At 36.8% G+C, this 24,408-nt stretch overlaps 1 protein-coding gene across 1 annotated transcript in view; it reads right to left on the reverse strand.

Moving 5' to 3' along the window:
• LOC109054251 (VWFA and cache domain-containing protein 1) overlaps positions 1-24,408 on the reverse strand; it is a 66,378-nt gene that overhangs the window by 39,702 nt on the left and 2,268 nt on the right. The window contains exon 2 of the mRNA XM_042725984.1: positions 1,175-1,237. Within this exon, the coding sequence (XP_042581918.1) occupies positions 1,175-1,237 (63 nt within the window). The remainder of the gene's footprint in view (positions 1-1,174; positions 1,238-24,408) is intronic.

A 24,408-nucleotide genomic window follows, 5' to 3' on the forward strand; every position in this document is an offset into this window, starting at 1 on the left:
TGAGGTAATAATATAAAAATGAAAAAAGAAGGGATCATAAAAACAGTGTGTTTAGTTTGAGAGTCTGCATAACAAATATATGGGCTATATAGACAAACTACAACTTACTGATTCTCAAGGAGGTGATGGACACAATTTTTAAAGACCAAGGGTATGTACACTTTTGAACAGAATAATTTATGTAAATTCAGTTTTTGCTTTGTCTTGTAGAATATAGCTTTATAAGGTCTGTAGTAGTAGTTTATGAATGTGTTACAAAAATGCAATTTAACAATAAAAAAAAAAATAAAGAATACCCATAAAACGATAAACAAATAAACAAACAAATAAATAAAATGATTTTGAGCAGATCCAACCCCAACAGGGTACTGGGAATAAATTATTTGTAGTTATATAGTTCTTGATCAATTCAAGCAAAAACCTTGTACAATCTCAAAGGTAGCTTCTACAATTATTCATATTTAAAGATCTTGACGTTGTGCATTGCAAACAATCTCCTCAAACAATATTAAAAACTTATGAAGGTATGCTGTATGTGATATTGGTTATTATTATACTTTGTTGTAATGCCCAATCATTTGGTTTGATAGTGGGGGGAAAAAAAGAAAATGAAAGAAGAAGAGAAAAGTAAATCATAATAGCAGAAACTTAAAACAACAGTTAAAAGAATCATCACAAGTTTAAAACTAACTTTAATTGCAAAAAAGATTTTTCTTAAATTTCAGCATTAAACCTTGAAAACCATGACAACATAACTTAAAATAGACATTTATGCCATGGGTGTAATACAAATAATTTTCCTGTCTCGTTCTATTAAACGTTATCCATATTGACAGACAGGCATGTTTGTAATTGAACAAGCTCTTCTCCTAATACCACAGACTTTTAAAATGGTTTCTAATCTGAGAGTTTTGATCATGGGCCAAAAGCATTTATGTTAGAAAGAGCTAAAGCATGAGCAACCATCTTCTCATTTCTCTAGAGCTTGTTAGGGAGGGACACGGCGCAGTCAATAGAGGTTGGAATTTGTGTTTCAGCAGTAGAAAGCACAAAGATGGCTTCAAAGACAGCAGACAGCAAGTGCAGAATTTTAATGGGTGTCCTTTGCCCCTCTAGACCACACACACACACAGAGCACTCACTCAATATCAATGTATGATGATGAGTAACTCACCTGCTGCACCTCTGTTTCACCATTTGAAGTCTTCTCCGTATACACAAAGGAGTTGAAGATTCTCTGTGTGGAAAAGAAGAGAGAACTGTTGCTGAAAGCTGACAAATAAAAGTAAGGAACTGTTAGACTGAAACAAGGAAGAAAATGGCAATTGCAGGTAGAATATCTGGCAGAATTTATCCGTATGCACCAGGACTTTTGGTTAATGACTTTTCTGGTAATTTTTCAGTAGTGTGATAGTAGCTCAGTTGTGTTCAAAATAGTGTAAAACAGTTTTCCAGTAATGAGCTACTTTTTACAACTCACTGCTTCAGTGACTGACAAACTGAAACACACTGATTCAGTATTACTGTGACAGTATTTCTATTTAAGAAATATATTATCGCTTTGATCACTTTATTTTTGGGTCTAATTCTTGCTATAAACAAACAATTAACTATGATTTTTGCCTCAGTAAACTCAAACATTCTGCTTATTAATAGTAAGGAAGTTAAGTTTTGGTATTGGATATAGGATTAGGGATGTAGAATATGGTCATGGAGAAAATGGGTTTTGTAAGTACTAATAAACAGCCACTATGTTAACAATATGCATGCTAATAAGCAATTAGTTAATAGTGAGAATTGGTCCTTATGCTAAAAAAGCTATTACTGTAGCTTTTAATTTAGCAAGCTACAGGTTCAAAGTAGCTTCCCTTCAAACATAATGAATAACTGATGATAATTATACTAACTATATTTTTCTTTCAAAACTGTGATCTCCTTATTACTGAAAGTACACAGAGTAATTTCTTTGGTGGCAAAATTCCTAGAGAAGTCTCAAGAAATCACAGGCTTTAGGTGGATTTCAAGTTTCATGTACAACTGCAACAATGTTTTGCCAACATGTTGCTCATCGTAGACACAAACACTAGATAAACATCTAAAGCCAACAATTACATTACATACTGCACAAAAGCTCACCAAACATTTGCTTAAATAAGACTGCAGATGTTTTGCATAAGCCTCCCAATTCCGGGCTAAATGAGCTATGGAAAATTAAAAATTTCTATGTCTGCACCTTACCATTGTAAACCTTCAAAAATAGCCTACAAGCTCAACAGTTCCTCACAATGACGATATTTGCTCTTTGCGCGCCTCATTACCACGGCAATCCTGACACAGAATATCGCTGCGGAATGTGTCATAACAACTTGATGGATTCCCACCCTGTCCAAAAAAATCACTCACCATCAGGAGGACGGATGATCTTTAACACTTAAGAAGAGAAGAAACTCTTTTAGTCAGTGTGAAATGTGTCTGAGGTCAGGGTGGTCACCCACATTAAAGATGATGAAACAGGCACATGTCCGCACTCACCTAAGGCCTGGAATTTCATCACGAGCGCATGTTTATAAAAAGCAAAACAAACTGTGGGTGATGTATGGATGAGCTCCACCTTTGTGAATAAAGCTCCAGACACAGAAGCTGTGGAAAACTAAGTGAAAGAAGAAACTTGTCATTTCAGACCCTTCTTGTAAAATAAACACAGGCACAAACACAAATAGCACACCGGGCACCAGCGCGGGTCTTTCCTCGGTGTGGTGGGTTTGTTTTTCGAACTGCTCTGACGGCTTTCACAACTTTACCCAGGCCAAAGAGGAATTTCGCAGCTTGTAACTTGAGAACCCTCTCAACAAACGTGAAAACTCTTGAGAGGCAGGTCTTTGAGGTAAGAAAACTGATTAAAAAAACACAGGGCGCTACACTATTATTATGGTTCCAGCATTTCACCTGAAGTTTCCCTTACAGTCAATTTCACCGCAATAAACAGTGACTGTGTTTTGTAAAAGACTTGAATCTTTTAGGGCACGACAGGCATAAATGGCTGCCCACTGCTCCGGGTGTGTGTTCACAGTGTGTGTGTGTGTGTGTGTTCACTGCTGTGTGTGTGCACTTTGGATGGGTTAAATGCAGAGCACAAATTCTGAGTATGGGTCACCATACTTGGCTTTATGTCACTTCACTTTCACTTTCACTTAAGTTTCATAAACTGAAGTATACATCACAGTTAGGCATATGATGGTATGAAATTTTCATGTTGCGATTACTTGCCAATGCTTTTATCATGGTAAGCAGTATCATCACAGTATTGAAATTTAGTTGCTAAAAAGTGTTGTCAAACTATAACAGGTTTAATAACTTTTTTCTAATAACAGAAAGAACTGACCCTTAACATACAATAAATACATAAAAAAAATTATAAAGTAAAAAAAAAAAATTCAAAGTTCAAATGAATTACAAAGACCAGTAAGTAACACTTTACAATATGATCTCATAAGTAAAAATTTTAATTAATTAAAAAGTTAAAATTAATAATGAGCAATAGCTACATTTGCTACTGAAGTTTTAAATCTTTGTTAAAAACACACAACTGTTAGTTCATTAAATATCACAGTTACACCTTTTGAGTTTTAACAATGTGTTATTAAATATTGAAATTACCTAAGATTAATGAATGTTTAGAATCATTTTTCATTGGCAGTTTATGTTAACTAAAGAATTAACTAATGTTAATTAACAGAGCCTTAATGTAGCCTAAAGTGTGACCAAACAATAAAGAATCAAAACATTTTCAAACAAAATCTGGTGCATGTTGTAGTCCAGATTAAAATGTAAAAAAAGTTTGAAAATAAATAGCCTATTAAGTCTAAATATTTAAGTATTTGTTGCAGTGATGAATACCACTGTGAAAACAAAAATCTGAATGGCTGTTTAAACCATTTAAATACATTTTTAGAAAGTAGTGCAGCTGCTTTGTTCACAGGGTTTCCAGGGAAACGGCTGCATTTCTGCTGTTTAGTGCCATCTGCTGTCAGAGAGTGAATGTGCGCTTTCATCCAGAACGTTTTTCACGTATTCCACCATGCGCTTCTCATCCGTGCTTGTTTACATGAGAGTGCGCATGCATCTTTCATACAGCGGTGTTGTGCACTGTAACCAGTTAATGGGGAAAATATTCTTAATATGCATTCACAAAATCTGAATAATTTGTAATAAATAATTATTCACGGTATTTTGAAGTGCCCACGATCTTTACCGCATTACCGAATACCGTCACGTCTAATCACAGTTAAGGCTCCCAGATTATTTTAAATAGGACGTAACTGAAAAAAGACTTTACATTTAGTGAAGTCAATGAGGACTCTAAATTATTCACAAATGAGTTTGATTTAAATAAACCCACAAGCAAGTTCAAAATGGTTTTGTGAATCTTTTTGAGTCCTCTAAATCAAAATTTAAAACATTAAGGCAGTATTTTTGTTACCAAGACTCCCATTGTCCACAAAAATATTTGAAGGCCCCATGACTTTTCTACTTGTTTGTGATATTCTGGATGAGGAATTTCAGATCTTGGCATAACTGGAAATTTAAAAAAAAAAAAAAAAAAAAATGCTCACAGAATTAAAAGATTGAATTAATTTACATGAATTTTCCTAAGTCTAGAATTTTTTTTTTTTTTTTAAATTAGGCTGTATCAAATATCTAGGTTTTTCAAGATCGTGGGAATCACAGTTCTTGTTTTGTCTTATTTTAAATCCTTTTAAGTCATCTTGAGGCCCCCTGATTGAGAACTACCGCTTTAGAGAGATAATATGACAAAACTGATGACATGGATGCAAGCAAAGATTTCTCAACTGTCACCAATGGTGACTAGAATTTAAATTATTGTTGCAATTGTTTAGTTACATCTGTGACCACTTTGATCTTGGTCTGTTGCCCTGCAACAACAGAAAGAAATAGAGCAGCATCAAGCTATGCCACCAGCAATACTCAGTGCCTAAACTTTACAAATCGACAGGACTCTTCAAGCCCTCTCCATGTTTGCACTATCCACCGTCAAATCCTCAGACACAAGTTGACATTAAAATGAATGACAAGCTATAGGATTTTAAGCAATAACATACCACCGTTCAACTGAGTGGGGGACAAAGAGGCCTATATGCAGCTGCTTTGGCTCAGAATTTGGTGTCCAGGGCGGTTATTAATCTTGTCAACCCTAGGGTTAATCTTGAGTGCAGTTGAATAGATGTCTGGAATGACTGAACCTCATGCTGTATTTGATCCAGGCTTGCCAAGGCTCCGGCACTCCCTTCAACATAGGCACGGCAAGTGAGATTTACTAAAACCAAGCCCTCTGCAGGGTGGTTTATTATATCAAGATTGCCGTGTCCCTCAGCCTAAAAGCAGCCACTTAACAATTATTGCCTCCACCTAAGGAATGAAATCCATAAGTCATGTCCGTATTTCAATACACAAACAGAAAAGTTCTCTGTCATTCTCTGCATACCTCGTAGCAGTTGCGCAAAGCTAATGGGCACAGATGAGCTTATTGGATTTTAACTGCACACACTCTTCCGTAAAGTTTCCAGGCATTGGTTGAGGAAACAGCTGACGCGCTGTGGGAGCGGAATAACACTGGAGCTGCGGCGTTGATGCTCGGCAGCATTTCCATTAAAATGGCGCGATGGAGGGGGATAAACCTATTAGCAATTCAGTCATCTTCAAAGGCCAGAGCCCATCCAGCTAATCCTCATTAATTTGGGATTGTACAAGGGAGTGAAAGGGTGTGCTCACAACGCAATGAGCAGAAAAGGTGCGTAATCCTCTCTTTAGGCCTACAAGGTCTAAATCATTGGACTGACCCTCCTTACCTCTGCAGTAAAGATATAGGTTAAAGAGCAGTAATGCGTTTTTGCTCTTAGGTAAGTCAACCCAAATTGACATTTGCAAATCATAAACATAATACATATCAAAACGACTTAATTATATTCATCTGTAACTTATTTGATGAGCAAAAGTGGACATTACATAAAATACTAAGGTTACGATTAAAGAGTTTGCTAAAACAAATATTTAGCAATGTGGTGGCTATCCAAGTGATGTCATTGGACAAGAAATGTTGTTTCAGAGGAAAACCAAGTGGTTACATTTTAAAGATTAGAAAAATAATTAAATAGGTTATTTAGCATTATCGTTTTAAGTTGACTTTAAGATTGTTTATTAGTCATGAGGGATGTGAAATATGATATGGAAATATGACAGGGACAGTTCCCATAAATGAAAAATCTGTCATTTCTTTTCACCCTCATGTCATTGGTGGAGCACAAAATGTGATATTTTGTAGAATATTTCAATTGTTTTGTCCATGATGAGCTTTCATTATATGGACAAAACTCTTGAAATATTCTTCAACATTGTAACAAAAAGCAAATTGGATGCATTGACTTTCATTTTATGGACAGAACAACTGAGACATTTTTCAAAATGTTATTTTGTTTTTCTACGGAAAAGGGAAAGTCCTGTAAGTTTTGGAACAACATGAGGGTGAGTAAATAATAAAAATTTCATTTTAAGATATCTGTTGCTGCCAGGGTTGCCATGTCAGTGGTTTTACCATGGAATTGAACTACTTTTACACTGTTGCTGCGGGTTAAAGAGATCTCCCCTCACCCTCCAGAATGTGCTTACAACAGACAGGACCCTCGTCAGAGGGGAGAACTGTGGGAAAATCACTATTGGGCTAGTTTTGTTTTTGCATACCTGGCAACCCTGATTACTGCTATCAAAAACAAATGTCATCTAAAGCAAATTCCTGACTGCAAATCCATGCGTACAATTTCACAATAAAAACAGGGAAACAATATTAAATGTCATTAGCACTATAACTTCTTGTATTTTTACCTCATCACGTACAAATGTTGTAAAACTCAACTCAGTTGTAATGTTTATACTGTAGTAACTCAGAAAAACTGATTTAAAATTTTTAAATGCTCAAACGTCCCAATGAATTCATTATGACCTTCATTTATCTCTTGTATGTAATTTTATTTACAATTATTTGCTCAAATGTTTGTTTTTTCTGGATGTAGGCCTACTGAAAATTGCCTTCAAATGAATGTGTTTTATGAGAGTAACTGACAATCTGACTTGAAATCCCATATTTCCTCACCGCAGCTGACAACACCTAGTTGCTGCGGCAGCGACAGGGGAAACTGGGTACAAACAGAGAAGATGAAAGGCCAGACAACAGAAGCCAGTCTGGGATGTTATTACGATTTCCTGCCGCAGGTACCCCGCTCGCCCCCTTTCTCCCTCCCCCACGCTCAAACTCTCAGAAGCAATGTGCTCATTGCACTACAAAGGCTTCTGCTCTAGAATGAGGCATCCTTCCCAGCCCTCTGATGTGTTTTTTCTCCATCTCCCTCTCACCCTCTCCCAGTTTTCTAAGGATGAGCCAGAGACAAGGCAGCACTCTGCATCTGCACCCGAATATGCAGAAATGCGTAATATACACACTGGCAAGAACCAAAAAGCAATTTGAATGTAACATTAACTGACAAATGAATACTGAAAACGCACTACGGATTTAACCACAGAGCAACAGATAACTCAAATTTTGATTCCTCACGAACGAAAGAGTGCCATGCTATTATTGCAGTGTATTGGACATTATATACTGCAAATGTCATGGTTTATGAATATCATTCAATAACACCTAGGATTAAGAAATATAACTATATAGTATTAAGAAATATAAATTACATCAATATTACATATTTTAAAAGATATTTATATTGATATTTATGTAGTTTCTCTAAAATAGTCCTATATATAAATATAAATATATATAGATAGATAGATAGATAGATAGATAGATAGATAGATAGATATAGAAGACACGTGAAAAGTCAGATATTTTTCAGATATGTTGTATTTTTCTCACATACATTCATAAATATTGTCAGAAAAAACAAGCCTTAACAGATACTGAAGTGCAGCTGACGTGTTTCACATTAGCAGTGAATAAACTGAAGTGTGTGTGTTTGTGAGGGGGTTGGGTGGACGAAAAGAGAGTGAGTGTAAAATGAGTTCCACATGCGAGCATATATGGGTGGACTGCATTTAGAATCTCACAGAGTTATCAGGTTAATGGAGCATTAGTTGTTTTAATGGTTCTTTAATACCAAAACTTCTCAAACTTATCTGATCATCAGAGGTGAAGTAATGACACTGTATAAGGCTGGCGCAAAAATGACTTTGGTTTCCACAGTTACAGTTTACTAGCACAGACAAAACATTGCATTCATATACTTTCAAGGTCTTGGACCATGTGCAGTTCAGCCTAGTCTGATGACTGTCTGGGATGTCTTCTTGTGTAGTGTAGTGTTATTATTATTATATAAAAAAAAGTGTAGTATTATTATTATAAAAGAATCTTTTAACACATCCAGCATCAAAATACTGTTTAAATGGGGATATACATTGGGCCTCACTCAACTTACAATGTGGAGATAAATCACCTACAGAGATAACACACCTTATGCCAGTGTGTTCTTTATCCGATCTGGGCTGAACTTATGTTTTAGGCTGCCCCTCCACCGAGAGAAAGACTGAGTGTCGGTGGAGGGGCGACGGTGCCTGGGGTCCTACAATAACAAAACCTCTTTGTGCAAACACTGAGGGGCCCGTTGAGAGACCAGGTCATGGAGCGGATTCTCTTGCAGATCTCCAACTCGCGGCAGCTCTGTTTTTTTTCAGTCCAGCAGACAGGATATAATGGTTTCCACATGTGAAGGGGGCCCAAATAACAATGACAACAGTTGAGAGGCCGGGTGTTTTATTACCTTGAATTTCTGCGTACAGCCATCACCGCAGGCTTACAAGATCCAATATGCACAGCACATAAAAAGGTATACCTGTGTAAAAATTGGTAAGCTACAGAAAATAGGAAAAAGCTGTGTTGTCACTACGTCTTACGTTAGTTGATCACATAATATGTATTATTTATGCCTTTCAGATTGCAAATTATGAATAAATGTAATTTATATATAAATAAATTACATTGTTTATTTCATTGTTTAACTCATAAGAGCTGCCATTTCTGTTGCATATGTGAAACATCAAATGCCAAACGAAACCGAACGCATAACCAAACTGCGCTACTTGTTTGAACTGCACAGCACTTCGAGTGTAGAGCCTGGTTTATACTCTCTGCATCAGCACAAGCGCGAAGGTGCGCACAGCAAAAATAATGCAAATATTGAGGAAACGATGGATGGTTTTCATGCTAAAGTAAAGTAAAAGACCGCGTCTTAAAATTTAATCTTGCTTTTATGAAGAGTAGGTTTTAAAAGTGTAGGCTACATCAAACTAACTGAGAACTTAATTGGCCTAAGTGAAAAACTGAAAACAACATCAAAGCAGTCAACAAAAATCTTTAGTGTAGAGCAGCATTCATTAGATTCAAGAAGCGACAAACTTCATCCACTTTGCCGCATGTGGAAAATAAATGAAAGAGCTTCCATATTATCAAGTCCTCGCTTTGAGGTTCCAGATGTAGTTAATGATTTTATTTGCACCGTAGCAACATTCAAAGAGAAGAGCAAGACTTTTATACTCTTCTGACTAAAAATAGGGCAGCAGGCAATCCAGCTTCTGAGAGCTGTGGAGGTAAACATGAGAGAGACTCAGAGCCTCTAATCTTTCCTCTCGTGGGGTGTTAAAATTTAGGAGATGACCGATGTCTGTTTGTTAGTGGTGAAGTGTGAGCTTCAAATGCTGAGCACAATTCACAACTCGCTGGAAAAACATAAAAAGGGGAGCAGGAGGAGGAGGAGGGGGAAAAAAAGGAGAAGGTCTTGGAGTCCACAGCCCTGTCTGACATTCCCGGAGCTCATCCATCTATGAGGGACAATGGAGACAGCGCTTCACTTCCTGCTACACTGGCAGTGTCTGCCTAGAACCAGATCATCGAGTTCCCTAAAAGAATGAGTTTCCACTGCATTGTTGGATTAAAAAAGGCAACCAGTGAAAGGAAACCTCTGACATGTATCTTTAAATTAAAACATTTTTGAGATTTGGTCATTCAATATTCAAAAAAGATAGAAGCAGTTTTTCTATTCATCTCACCTGCACAGAAAACCCGTGTTACCAAAAAGGCCACCAAAGTGAACTGGCTTTCTTTAAAGGGATGCTGTTGAGGTACACCAATGATATTGGAATGCAATTTCATGGTACTTTCAATATATACCACATGAATCCAATTGTTTTTCAAAAATACCCCCCCCCCCCCACCCCCAAAAAAAAACATACAGTAGTACCACAGAACTTTTTCATTAGTAGGATTTGGACGAACATACTTCGGATTTTGGTATCGTATAAAAGTCTACTAACCGATCAAGTAGTTACTCAACACTACAGACTTACTATTCACAAATCATAAAACAAATAAACTATTTAATATTAAACAGCAATGTGTCATTGACTTGTGCAATGATAAAATCCACTTAATGGATGAAAGTCTAACTTCAAAACCTCAAATCTGCGTCTTGTTAAAAAGACCATTTGATAACATATAAAACTGTGTTATTGTCAGATCAAAGTAATAGATCAAAGTACTAAATGATTAGTTAAGAATCTCTGGGTACAGCAAACCTAAACCAAAAAACAAAGCCTCCAATATGAAATCTTTCAGAAGTGTTACTCCATAAATATATGCAGACCTACTACACATCCATAAACATTCTCCATCTCGGACTCCAGCAGTTTTATCACACACAGGTGTGATCAAATGGCAACAAAAAGGAATTTTGTGCCATGTTTTTAATTATCGTGCTACATGCGGGTTATGTTGCAAGTCCTGGACCGTGCACTGGCTACCCTGGCACTCACGGTGGTGTAACTTTCCAACTTCCCAACCACAACGCCTACATATGGTCTGGGCTACGTCGGGCTTAGCTGCCCTCTGTGCCCATTCTCCTTTAACACTGCCAACACAGTCAGACAAACACCAACAGATCTGGCACCTGCAGCCATAATAACACCCTTGTAATGTTCTTCATCTAAAGCTTTTGAACTGATAACGCAAGGTGAGAAAACCTCAAGAGCTGAAGAGCAAACACTAACCAGAAGACAAACAGCATGGTAGAATACAGGATTTCTGCCTGGACTGAAGGACAAATCTCTTTTTCCACATAAAATACGTAATTCAGATCAAACATCTCATAGAGTCAGTTTGAGTTTATGGGAACAAGGCAATCAAACTCTGACCGCAGGCTTGTGAAAGCCAACATTTCAGCACCGTCAAGCTTAAGAAAACAGACCTTATAAACCAGCGATCTGCTTTTTGATTCAGAAAACGTAATTCTCATGGCTCTGATTGCATTAATTCAACCAGATCACTTGGGAGAGCCAAACTGAATGAAAACATGTATAGCAGATCAAGGGTGGTCCTCTCACTCTCTAGTTTTCATTATATTAAAATGTGAGCTCACGTGTACATACAGCATTCTCTCGAGCTTGTTCCTCTGGACAATTTCTTTAAAGACTTTCAGGTTAGATTCATGGAAATATTAAGGATATTTGTGTTAAGACTTGAAAAAAACCTCTAAGAAACCTGAAACTCCAGAATTTAAGCAGAAAGGCTATTGACACGGACAAAGCAAAGCTAGCCATAATTCAAGAAACAAAAAACTGGATTAGTGAATCTATGTGGGGTAAATTAACTTTGGGAGGATATTTTGTTCCTAACTTTTTAAACTTAGTACTCTGTTCCATATAATAAAAATTAATTAAAGGTTCAGGGTTGTGCTGATAGATGATAGTATTGTGTATCGCCGATAGTCAGAGATATTGACGATAGCAGATCTGTCGATAGTCAAGACGATATTAGGCTCATTCTCTTATTAAATGTATTAAATAATAATAATAATTATTATTATTACTATTTTTATTAGGCGGCCTATTATAATTCGGCTATCAGAGATTTGTGTCCATTAAAAGTTTATTCCACCAAAACGCTGATGCTTCAAAAAGTACAGAAAGAGATTGAAAAAAAGGTTTAATCCAAGTCTTCTGAAAACACAGACTCTCTTAAAGGGATAGTTCTATCAAAAAATAAAATTCTGTAATTAATTACTCACCCTCATGTCGTTCAAAACCCGTAAAACCTGTTCATATTCAGAACACAAATTAAGATATTTTTGATGAAATCCAAGAGCTTTCTGACCCTTCATAGACAGCAACCAAACTACCACATTCAAGGCCCAAAAAGGTAGTAAGAACATCGTTAAAATAGTCCATGTGACATCAGTGGTAGGACCACTATTTTATGAAGCTTCGAGAATACTATGTGCACAAAGAAAACAAAAATTACAACTTTTTTCAACAATTTTTTCTTGCGTGTTCTACATTGCGTGTTCTACATCTACAGCTCTTGTGTCAGCAGAACCACACACAAGCCCAGTACTCTCATAGTAAATGGAAACTTAAACATGCTTACTTGATGTGCTTTAACTATTCCTCCAAGTTACATGAAATGTGACTGAATAAAGTACTGACTAAAGTAGTGCCTTCAAGAATCAAAACTAATCTCAGTCTCAGTTGACAAATCCGACACTCAGTTCTGTTCAGTGACCATATTCATGTTGCACACAAAACTGGAACACACTGCTGAAAAAAAAAACCACAAGGCCAAATCAGATTGCATATTATGCAACCTTCAAAAGTCAGGGTGTACAGATTTTAATCAGTCCGTTGGGAAACAAAATCATGTTTTAAGATCTTCTGTTAGATAGTTCCTGGATTTGTCCAAGTTTGCCAGATTTGAGGAAGAAAATCAAGATAGACACTCAGTTTAAGGCACTTATTACCAACTATACAAAAGAGTAATTAGATTTTGCTATTTCCAAAATGTTATGCTTTTGTTACTGGGATAGACTGTTTGACAACATACATTTGTCTTTCTTCTGTCCTGATGACCCAGAGACACTTGTCATACAGTGGTGGCAGGGCCAGGAGACAGGGTGGCAGTGGCTCATAGAGGGACTTTTGTAAGGCCGTCACTGAAGAATGCAGTATCTTTCATAGGAACATTGACCGACACTACCTAGAATTACTGTACACATGTGCTCTGTTGTAAAACTTTTCAAGTTTTTAGAACTGACCAAACCCCGGGGAGCTCTAAAGATGTATTACATGGACATACAGCTCTGTACTTCATCAGTGAGGTGGAAAAAAACTGCATAGTTCAGGATGAGTGAGTATTTTTGGTCTGTTTTCCTGATATATTTGCCAAAACTAAACTTTTAGGAGTACGCTAATACAAATTAGGACCTCAAGACTAACACACATGACTTAAAACCCAACAAAACTTTAATCCGGAATCCATAAAACTTCTAAATGAAAACCCAGTCCAAGGCATGGAAGGGGAAGCACATTCCAATGTTTAGGAAGAATCACTCCAGTCTGGGATCACTGCTTATCTCTGGTTATTCTCGGATCAGTAAGACAGCACAGGATCCTGCTGCTCGCTTCAATCCAGAGGATAAAGGCTCTGTTGGCTGCCTGCCGGATGTGAACTCAGGGTGCGTAGTGAACACGCTCAGATGGACACAGGGGCTTGGTTACAGACAGCATCAGTGAGGGAGAAGGGCCTCTGATACCCACAGGCCTGCCAAAGTCTATTACACTCACACAAGCTACTATGCTACAAACCCTCACTTCAATATAAGTCTAAGATTCTGTTTATACTTGGCTTTCATCTTGGGTGATGTGATCATAAGTGGACGGTGCTAAATACAAGCATAACTGGGGTACAATATGTTTGTGATACAATCACTGAACATTCTCAGATAGTCAAAAATGTGACCACACTGCATTTGTAGTGTAAAGACTTAACCCTGATCTGTCCTAGACAACAGTTAAGCACCGCCTACTCACCTGTCAATCATCCGCTGTGCTAAAACAGGAACTAAAAACTTTGCTGGTTTTAAAATTAGACTTAAATGTCATTAAAAACATGTAATACAAATACAATTTTTTAATTTTATTTTTTTAATTTTTTTATCTACAATATTTTATACACAATATTAAAGAAAATAGCTGCATTACAACAGCTGTATTTCTTTAACAGTTAGCAATCAGCTTTTGCATTTAGAAGTATTTAAAAACCAATCCAAACTGCTGAAGGGCAGGCAGAATAAACTATAAAAAACCCTAACAATGATGTAGTCCAACAAAAACAGTTTAAGATTAAGTTAAATATGGTGTCACAATGTGAGATTTTCATGGTCTCAGAGCTGTAATTGGAAATAACATCATTCTGCCTTTAGCAAATCACTCCTGCACGTTTTAAATGTTACTGCAATATACTATTATAAGATTACATATTTTTCTACTTTAGAATTAAGTTATGCACGAAGGTTATGTGGTGAGTAGTTAGGATGTCTGTCTAGCAGGCAATTTCTCTCCATTTTAAGAAATTTTACATTTTAAATCTGTGTCAAATTGGCTTAATAGGCCTTAAATTTTGGATGCGGGTGAATATTTGCTCAAAGTGGCAGTGACATGGTGAAACATTTTCCTACAAATGTAATAACTGCAAACAACTTGTGGAAAAAAAAAACTGTACCTCAATTGCCGTCAATTATTTCTGTAATACCTTAATTTCAGTCAGGTTTGCATGCACATGTTCATGGGAAATGGGTGAAGAAAAATTACACTCGCTTTGCATTCTCCCTAAATTCTGTGCCAACAACAAGCACAGAGAACGAGACAGAAATGCATTTGAAACAGCAGTCTGGAAATGTTATCGATGCGGTTTCTGTCAGATTATACCCTGACACCATTGCAAGCCTAAAGTTTGGCTGATCAAAGCCCTGGGTATTCATGGACAAATTTTTCCTCACGCAAATATGCATTTGTGCACAAACTGGTAAACTCACACTAAAGAAAAACATGATCCACAAAGTCTTACAGCAAAGACAGTAAACACCCAGGGCAACCAAAGATATATTTGCTGTCAAATCATTGCTTACATTCCTTTGCAACTGCTCTCTAAATGATGACATTTCCATCGAGAAAGCTGCCAGGGTTAATTCAAATCGTAAAAAAATACCAACCCTCCCTTCCCCAACGCCAGCTAAATACAGGAATACAGCACAGAGGTTTTGGCACCATCCATAATGGTTTGTGAAGTGAAGACATTTCAAACAAACAAACTCACCTAATCCTCTTTGAGGAGCCCAAACAGAGATGAAAATCAGATGAAAGATTTGGCAAATCCTCACTTAAACACAGCTGAAGGCCTGATTCCGGTTTGCGGTGTAGTAACTAAATCAAGACATCACACTGAAATTAACAGATATTAACATTATCAGGTTGAAATCCGAAAGAAATCCGAAGCAGTCTCACACTTAAGGTAAATAATAGAAGATTAAGCTGAATTAAATGTTTAGAGATGTTGACTGAATGCATGAGATGAATAGGCTGGCTAGCAATCACATCAACATCATGATTAACACTCAAATATAAATAATTTTCCTTTTTTCTTTGACCGGTTCTTTCAGTCTGTTTTGACAACAGGCCTAACTCTCAATAACTAGCTTGCCTGTTCTTCACTGCCTGTTATGATTTTAAAGAGACAGTTTAAAGTATTTAAAAAAGTAAAGTAAAAGTAATTGGACATCCACTTGTAATACTCCAGTATTAGATAACTGCAAACAGAAAATAACAGAAACCATAAATACAATGCCACATAAAGCCTTTCAACAGAGTAAACGTGCATGCAGAGCCCATTAAACATTACAATAAGTGCCTCCATCCAGACACCTGCATTCCCACAGTGCTCTGCTGCAAACTGTTCATCGCACACAGTCTTCCTTTTAACAAGCACCAGAGACTCAAAGCGCTGTCCCCAAGACTCCTGTAAAAGAGACGCTGGCACTGGACCAGTTCACACACACACACACACTCACAAACACGAGTGCCAAGCGGACCGCTGCTGGGCACGATTTGAGAAGTGTACATGCATACGTTGAGCACAAACATATTCTCTTGCTCTCCCACAACCTTGCTCTCTTTTTTCTCTCACTCTCTCAGCGGCACAGGCACCTAGTAAATCAGGCAGTAAATTGCTCTCTACTGCTAAAGCAATCACAAGACAAGGGCAGTTTATCTGAGAGCACACTGCAACATCTCTATGGAGCCTCTAGGGAACATGAATCAATAAACAGAAGAATTACTTTGGAAATGCTCATAAACAGTCCACACACACCCTAACAAATTCCAAACGTTAAGCAGCGACTGCGGTGTCATGGCCAATAAAAATACTTTCTGATTCCCTTTTCTTGTTTACATATCATAGAGGGGAAATGTACTCTCGTGCCTAACACCCAAGTTCATCGGCTGTGCTAACGCAGGTGTTGCGTTACAAGTCAGTCGGGGTAGATAAAATAACTGTCCTTGGCAAGGAGCGGCCCAGCTCGAGACAGTCATAGCAAAACACAGCTGCTGCTTGTTGCTCTAGCAGCTTTCCTCCTTTTCCTATCGCACATTCAAAGCAGGAACGCTCCTTTATGTCGGCCAATTAGTGGCCTCAGAGTCAAGGTTCTTTTTATCTTTCAAAGTACACACTACAAGACAGAGATTCAAAGTTCAGACAGTATCTGGGGTCATTTCCTGCTTCATCTTGGGTGGTGGGAGAGACTGCCAATTTTTGAAATGGAGTATATGAGATTAGAATTACCTGTACACTAACACCAGAAAAGACTAGTCAACTGGGTCGACTTGCGTATTTAGAATTTTTTTTCAACTTTGGATGGCTGAATGAATACAGAGCTTAGCACAACTTAGAGAGATTTTTAGTAAGAGATGTTGAGATGAAATTCTGGTAGATTCCAATTAGCTGATAATCATTTTGGTTTATTTATCAGGCAAGAAAACCGATAAATGAATATGAATATTGCAGTTATTATAAAAAAAAAATTACAAAAAAAAAATGAAATTGTTTTAAACACTACAAGTGGATATAGGAATCTAAATATAGGCTGATATCTGTAAATAAAAAGCATGTATATCTTTCAGTCTTCATGGATCTGCTAGATTAATAATAACTTGAATGTAGTGCTATTAAAATTTATTTTAAGAGCGCAAGAAAGCAAAGATAAACTAAATGTAAAAATCAGCAGAAATGAGCACAATAAGAATACAATAGCTATGTTTTCATCCACCTATTTTATGTGCATTTTGGAATGTCGCATAAAAAAACATGCTGCACTGAAACACCAAGATGCGCATTAAGTCTAAAAATGTTCATAGAAAACTTATGCGCACAATTGAGTAGGATAAACTTTTTATCCGATAAGAAAAATGCACATAAACTATGATGAAAACACATTTACTGAATAAAATCACCATGCGCATCAAAAAAGGTCATGTGACTTTGCACGATGGGATGGGATAACTTTACTAACCAGCGGACTGATCTCATTGCACAGCATCTGAAATATTGTTTTGGTCGTTCTGAAATGCCTGAGCAATGTCTGTCATCAAAGTATGTCTGTATAATTATCTTACACGACTGCATTCCCAAACAGCAGGCATCCACCTCCGAAAGCATTAACCACATTTATTGTGTTATCGTTCTGAGGTGTAAGTAATTTATCATATGAAAATTATTATATTCAGTGGATTCTCCTACTTTTCTTAGTGATATTTAGTGCCAGTTTATAAGGAAGTGCGAATTTGTTCTTTTTGACTCATTGGATGGAAACGGTGCTTTATTCGCAAATGATGGAAACATCGCTAATGACAATTGTAAGAATGATAATTTAATACCAATATGTGCTGATCTATCAATTAAACAAAAACAAAAAAAATTTAAGAAATTAATTCATATTTACCTTTGTAATAATAATAATATTTTTTATTAAAAATAATATATTATTTTCATACTTATGGTCCCAACAAGGCAACGATAGCATGCATCCCTAAATTATGCATGCTGACAACAAGTTGTGCTTTAGCCTGTTGTTGTTACAATTCTAAGCAAAACAGCTATGGTCCGGAACAAAAAGCTAATAGAGACCAACCATTTTATGCTGCCCATGAGCAAAAGGAAATGTGCCCCAAGTACCACAAAGAGGAATTCCCACCTACCCTCTATCTCAAAGGTTATCAGATAAAGGGTTTGGATGGGACCACAAACTACTGACCCTGTATTTATGGACCCACTTTAATCTCTAAATCAGGGAGTGACCCCTGAAGAAAACACACATTACTGAATAAAAATCACCATGCGCATCAAAAAAGGTCATGTGACGTTTGGCACGATGAGATGGGATAACTTTACTAACCAGAGGACTGATCTCATTGCACAGCATCTGAAATATTGTTTTAGTCGTTCTGAAATGCCTGAGCAATGTCTGTCATCAAAGTATGTCTGTATAATTATCTTACTTTACTGCATTCCCAAACAGCAGGCATCCACCTCCGAAAGCATTAACTGCATTTATTGTGTTCTCGTTCTGAGGTTTAAGTAATTTATAGTTTGAAAATTATTATATTCAGTGGCTTCTCCTACTTTTCTTAGTGATATTTAGTGCCAATTTATAAGGAAGTGTGAATTTGTTCTCTTTGACTCATTGAATGGAAACGGTGCTTTATTCGCAAATGATGGAAACATCGCTAATGACAAATTGTAAGAATGATAATTTAATACCCAATATGTGCTGATGTATCAATTAAACAAACAAAAAAAAGCGAAAAGTTTAACAAAAAAATTAATTCATATTTACCTTTGTAATAATTTTTTTTTTTTTTTATTTATTAAAAATAATATATTATTTTCATACTAGTGGTCCCAACATGGCAACGGTATCATGCATCCCTAAATTATGCATGCTGACAACATGTTGTGCTTTAGCCTGTTGTTACGATTCTTAAGCAAAACAGCTATGGTCCGGAACAAAAAGCTAATAGAGACCAACCATTTTATGCTGCCCATGAGCAAAAGGAAATGTGCCCCAAGTACCACAAAGAGGAATTCCCACCTACCCTCTTATCTCAAAGGTTATCAGATAAAGGGTTTGGATGGGACACAAACTACTGACCCCTGTATTTATGGACCCACTTTAATCTCTAAATCAGGGAGTGACCCACCTGACCAAACACAATGGGCGCTCTCATCCTCCCTTCCTTAATCTCTAAACACATCCATCTTCAATCTGAGCTCCTTCCTCTGTGGTGGAGAATACAAGTTTTGCTAAAATTTCCTAATACTTGCTTCCTGAAACTAATAAAAAAGGTCTGGTCTGGTGTTGCTTCTCAGAAGCATATGAAGTAAAAGAATCGATGCCCAGAGTGTCAGTTATATTTATGTGAGCACTTCAATACTGTGAACGTAAATGGATGTTAATAGCAGGTGTGAATGGGATCAAAGAGTTCAGGATTAATGAAGTGGAGTACATTCACTCACTCACTCGCCCGCTCACAGTAAATGGGTTTAGCTGCACAGACATAGTTCTCCTCACCCTGTCATTTCATGGTTGTTCTACTCCTCCCACACTGAAACATTCCTGCCTCAGACACTTCAATGCCCTATCAAACTGACTCTTTATATACATAATACATGAGGCTCTGGAAACTCTGGAAAGAAAATGTCAATTCAAAACACACATTCTCTAAACAATCAATAACAGCCTGAGAAAACTACTCCAAGATTACATCAACAGCCTTTAAAGTGAAGATAAATACTGGAGGAAAATCTAAACTGTGAATTAACATTAATGGGTTCTCAAAGAAAAGCATCAACTAATAGTTTTATTTCTAACATAGGCTTTGTTCAGACATGCAGAAAAAAAACTGTTGTGTCTAACACAAACTTATTTAGTTGTTGACGTCTAAACCAGAAGACGTCTGATTTTTTTAAATCAAAAACAAACCATAAACAAATCACACCAAAATCAAATCAAAAGACTGAAAAAAACATTAATTAAAGGGATAGTTCACCCAAAAATCAAAATTATGTCATTAATGACTCACCCTCATGTCGTTCCAAACCCGTGAGACCTCCGTTCATCTTCGGAACACAGTATAAGATATTCGAGAACGAGAACGAGTCAATGTTTCGTTCGTTATCTGGCTCGGTTCAGTCAGTGTACTGTTTGAGTAAATGAATTACTCCGGGATATTGGTTTATTTGAACTCAGAGGGAGTGTCAGCCATGTTAAAAAAGTTAACAGCTTAAGTCATTTGTGGATTAATGCTTATTGTTGACGCGAACTGTTTCAAACGATTCAGTTCGATTTGGTGAACTGGTTCAAGAAGATCCGGTTACATCGAGTGGTTCGAGTGATTTGTTCGCGAACCGGATGTGCTGTGAACGCGCTCATAACAGACCCGGGAGAGAAGTCAATGCTGAATAAAGTCGTAGTTTTTGATATTTTTGGACCAAAATGTATCTTCGATGCTTCAAAAAATTCTAACGGACTCTCTGATGTCACATGGACTACTTTGAAGATGTTTTTATTACCTTTCTGGCCGTTCTGGTGGACAGTATACCGTACATACATTCTCAATGGAGGGACAGAAAGCTCTCGGACTAAATCTAAAATATCTTATACTGTGTTCCGAAGATGAACGGAGGTCTCACGGGTTTGGAAACGACATGAGGGTGAGTCATTAATGACATAATATAAATAAAATATTATGTATAAAAAAATAAGTCTAAATGGTCAGACTGGAAAAGTGATTTAGAATTTTTACTCAAATGCACTGAATATACAAATGAAAGTTTTATTTAAAAAAAATAAACAAATAAATAAAATATTATGTATAAAAAAAGATTTTTCACTTTCATGTCAATCCAAATCACTCAAGAATTGCGATTCCTTTAAATATAAATATATATTTAACATTAAATATATTAACAACATTTGACAGCTACAGTATTAAATTGTGTATTTTAACAGAATCATTTAAATTTTGCTGTATTCCTGAAATGTTTTTTAGATTTAGTCATTTAGCAGAAAGTTATAGGTAAAGCAACTTATCACCCATCCCCATTTTCTTTCATTGTATGGAACAGAGTAGTCAGAACACTCTTTTTGTGTATAGTCAATATCTTATTTTGAGTTCAGTGGAAGCAAGAAAAAAATACAGGTTTGGAAACAACATGTGGGTGAGTAAATGAATTATCCCTCTAAATTGCTCAATTATTGCATCACAATTTGGCTAAAAAACGAGTCCTTAATCGACATCCAACTCTTCAATCCTATACATTTCTTTTACTCTGAGACAAACAACAAGATGAGGGTTATCAGGACGGTCTAGACCCTGGAGAGAGGGGGCTGTTGGTTTGAAACGAAAAGAAGCAGAAATGAAAAACAGTCTGGCGTGAATGCAGTAAAGGCCCTTCTCATCTCTCACAGTGAATGTGAGTCCATATCAGATGAGGGGGGAAGGAGATCACAGTTCTAAAAAACATAAAGGTTGAAGAGAGAACAAGCACCAAGCCTCCCCACATAGTCATCCAACAAACACCAACACAGATCCACTTCTAAGAGCGCTGTGGGGCCCCTGGTCTCCTAACCCCATCCCCCTTGGGATAGGGTAGGGTGTGTGAAGACCTCCCTATTGAAGACTCTGTGATAAGGCCCGATGTCCCATCCCAGGTCGACCCTGTAGGAACTTACTGAAAGAAGCTTTTGAGCACTGCCACAAAGGCCAGTTCCCATGAAGCTTCTATTCTTCCCTACGTGTGTGTGAGAGAAAGAGCCCAAACTGATTAAATAAGGCCGGTTAATTACAGCTCCTGGTTAATAAAGGCACTACAGAAGGCAGACTCTTCTCCAAGAGAAAGGGTGGGGGGGGGGTTGCCTCTGGGAGATTGTGAATGAAAGACATCCTCTCAAAAGCTTCCACACAGCAGACTTTCTAACTAGGTCGTTCAATAACAGGCGCATCCTAGCCGTGCAATGAGAAGCCCTCATGGTGAAGTTTCGGGTGAATGAAAAATATGCCACAATGGCTTCGTTGAGGTTTACTTTACCATGGAGATACCCGACGAAAGGACCGCTAGGGTGGCCTTTTTTCCCTCGCCGAAAGCACAATTAAAGCATACAAATGTTGTGCTGCGATGGACGGTGAGGAACGCTCGCTTTAGATTATTAACTCGAGTCTGGGAGTGGTTTCAACAGGATACTGAAAATCGGTGAGGGGACAAAAGTACAGGGACAATAGAATGAAACCAAGCAGAAAAGATATAGGAGGCAAAAAAGAGAGCAACAAGTGCACATGGAGGGCAAACCAATTTGGGAATCTAAGGAATTTGCATTAGACTATGAATTTTTGAGGGTGAGAGAGAGCAGTGAAGTCAAAAACCTAAACACATTAGCAACACACATCAAATTTAGTTGTTGTACTACAGCTCTACAACTGTATTGATTTCATAACAAAAAATGTAACATGTCATGTGGTGCCACTCTCCAAAAGCTTAATCATACAGTAATATTTCAGATATTTTATGAGTAATTAAACAAACCTTTTTTGAAAATAATTATTAGGCTGTGTAGACTCATGTATTGTATGTAAGTTGAAAATAATAATAATTGAAAATTTGATATTTCTTTTTACTTGACGGTTACACCACATGACATTGGTAATGAAATTAAAAAACTTCTTCCAAATATTATAAAGGGTTTTTTAAAACCATATAAAACATGAATACAAAAAGTATATGTCTAAGAACTTGGCGCATGTGTTTTTAACTGAATTTTAAAAAGATCTTCCCCACTTCCCTTTTATCTTTATAGGTGACACTGTCATTAACCCAAAACCATAAATATATGCTATATGCAAGATTTTTCTTTTTTTCCAAAACTAATTAATAATTTATTCTGCACGGATACATTACATAGAAAGTGACAGTAAAGACATTTAGAATGTTACAAAAGATTATTTCAAATGAATGCAAACTTTCTATTCATCAATGATATTCTTATATTCAAAAATATTTCACAATATTAATGTTTTACTGTCTTTTTTGATCAAATAAATTTAGGCTTCTTACAAACCCCAAACTTTAAACAGTATTGTACTGATTTCACTGGCATCAATAATATGTCATAACTGGTAATTAATTACTGATAAATAAAATTTTATGGATTTATCAGAAAATTTGTCTATGACACCAGTTTCAGCATAAGGCCAACAATAAGGAAAAATAAAAGAACCAAAAATTACTATTGTATTACTGATTTTTGTTTATCTTTGGAAGAGATACCATGCTAATCTCATGGTGTTTCAGATATTATGGTAATCCTACAGTATTCTTTGAAGAATCATGTTAATATACCATGTTAATACCAGTGAAATCCCATCTGATAATCACTGCACAATGGTACAACATGTTTTTGTTTTGGCAAGGTGAAGTCATCAATATAATCTTCAACTAATTTCAAAGAAAACCAATCTTGCACAATCCACAGAACCTAATGGTAGGTCGCAGTTCTTCTGATTAAGACCAGTGGCTGTTTCTCTCAGGCGAGCATGTGCACTTGAGCAGGAAGCAGTTCCAAAGGTCACAGTCACAGCGTAGTAAACAGTCAACACAACAAATACCCCAGAGCTAATTGAGCATGACTGAAAAGACTCACGAGAAAGCTCACAAACAACCTACTGTTACACACTCATCCACTGTAACTGAATTAGATCACAAGAAACTATAGATTAGGGACCAGATCAGCAGTAAGGTGGGGGTGGCTTATCAGACAGGACTTCTTTGAAGGGGCCTCAGTGGCCATGATCTGATGGATGGACTGTCGTTAACTGGATGGGTCATTTGTAATGGCTCTGTCTCAATGGGCTATTTCATAAGAGATCATCCCACCCAGAGACTATGAAAAGTCCTTCAAACCAGGACTAATTCCCATTGATGAACCCAGCACAAAGACTGCTTACAAGACCAGTCTGTGGAGCAAAAATCACTATATGAAATGCAGATTATTATTATTATTATTATTTTGATACAATGAAAGTAAATGGGGTCCAGTATTGTTCTGGATCCCATTGACTTTTATTGCATAGACAAAAACTTGCTCTTCATGACATGCATTCTTCTGAAGACAGACATACAGGTTTGGAATAACAAGAGGATGAGTAAATGGCAAAAATTTTGCATATCCCTTTAAATTTCAAGTGCATCTAAAAGTTTGGGCTTTTTCCTATAGCAGCAGCACAATTTTTCAACTACAATCATATCACAATGACAATCAGCTATTAGATTTTATACTGATTATAATTATTGATATGGGATGATACAGAAAAAAATGACAAGCATGAGAGGACCAGCCGAGTCTGCATAATCAATCCTCTAGCCCGTCTCTATTACTTTTTACACACACTGATTCAAAA

This window comes from Cyprinus carpio, chromosome B6 (genome assembly GCF_018340385.1).
Source record: "Cyprinus carpio isolate SPL01 chromosome B6, ASM1834038v1, whole genome shotgun sequence".
Taxonomy (NCBI): Eukaryota; Metazoa; Chordata; class Actinopteri; order Cypriniformes; family Cyprinidae; genus Cyprinus; species Cyprinus carpio.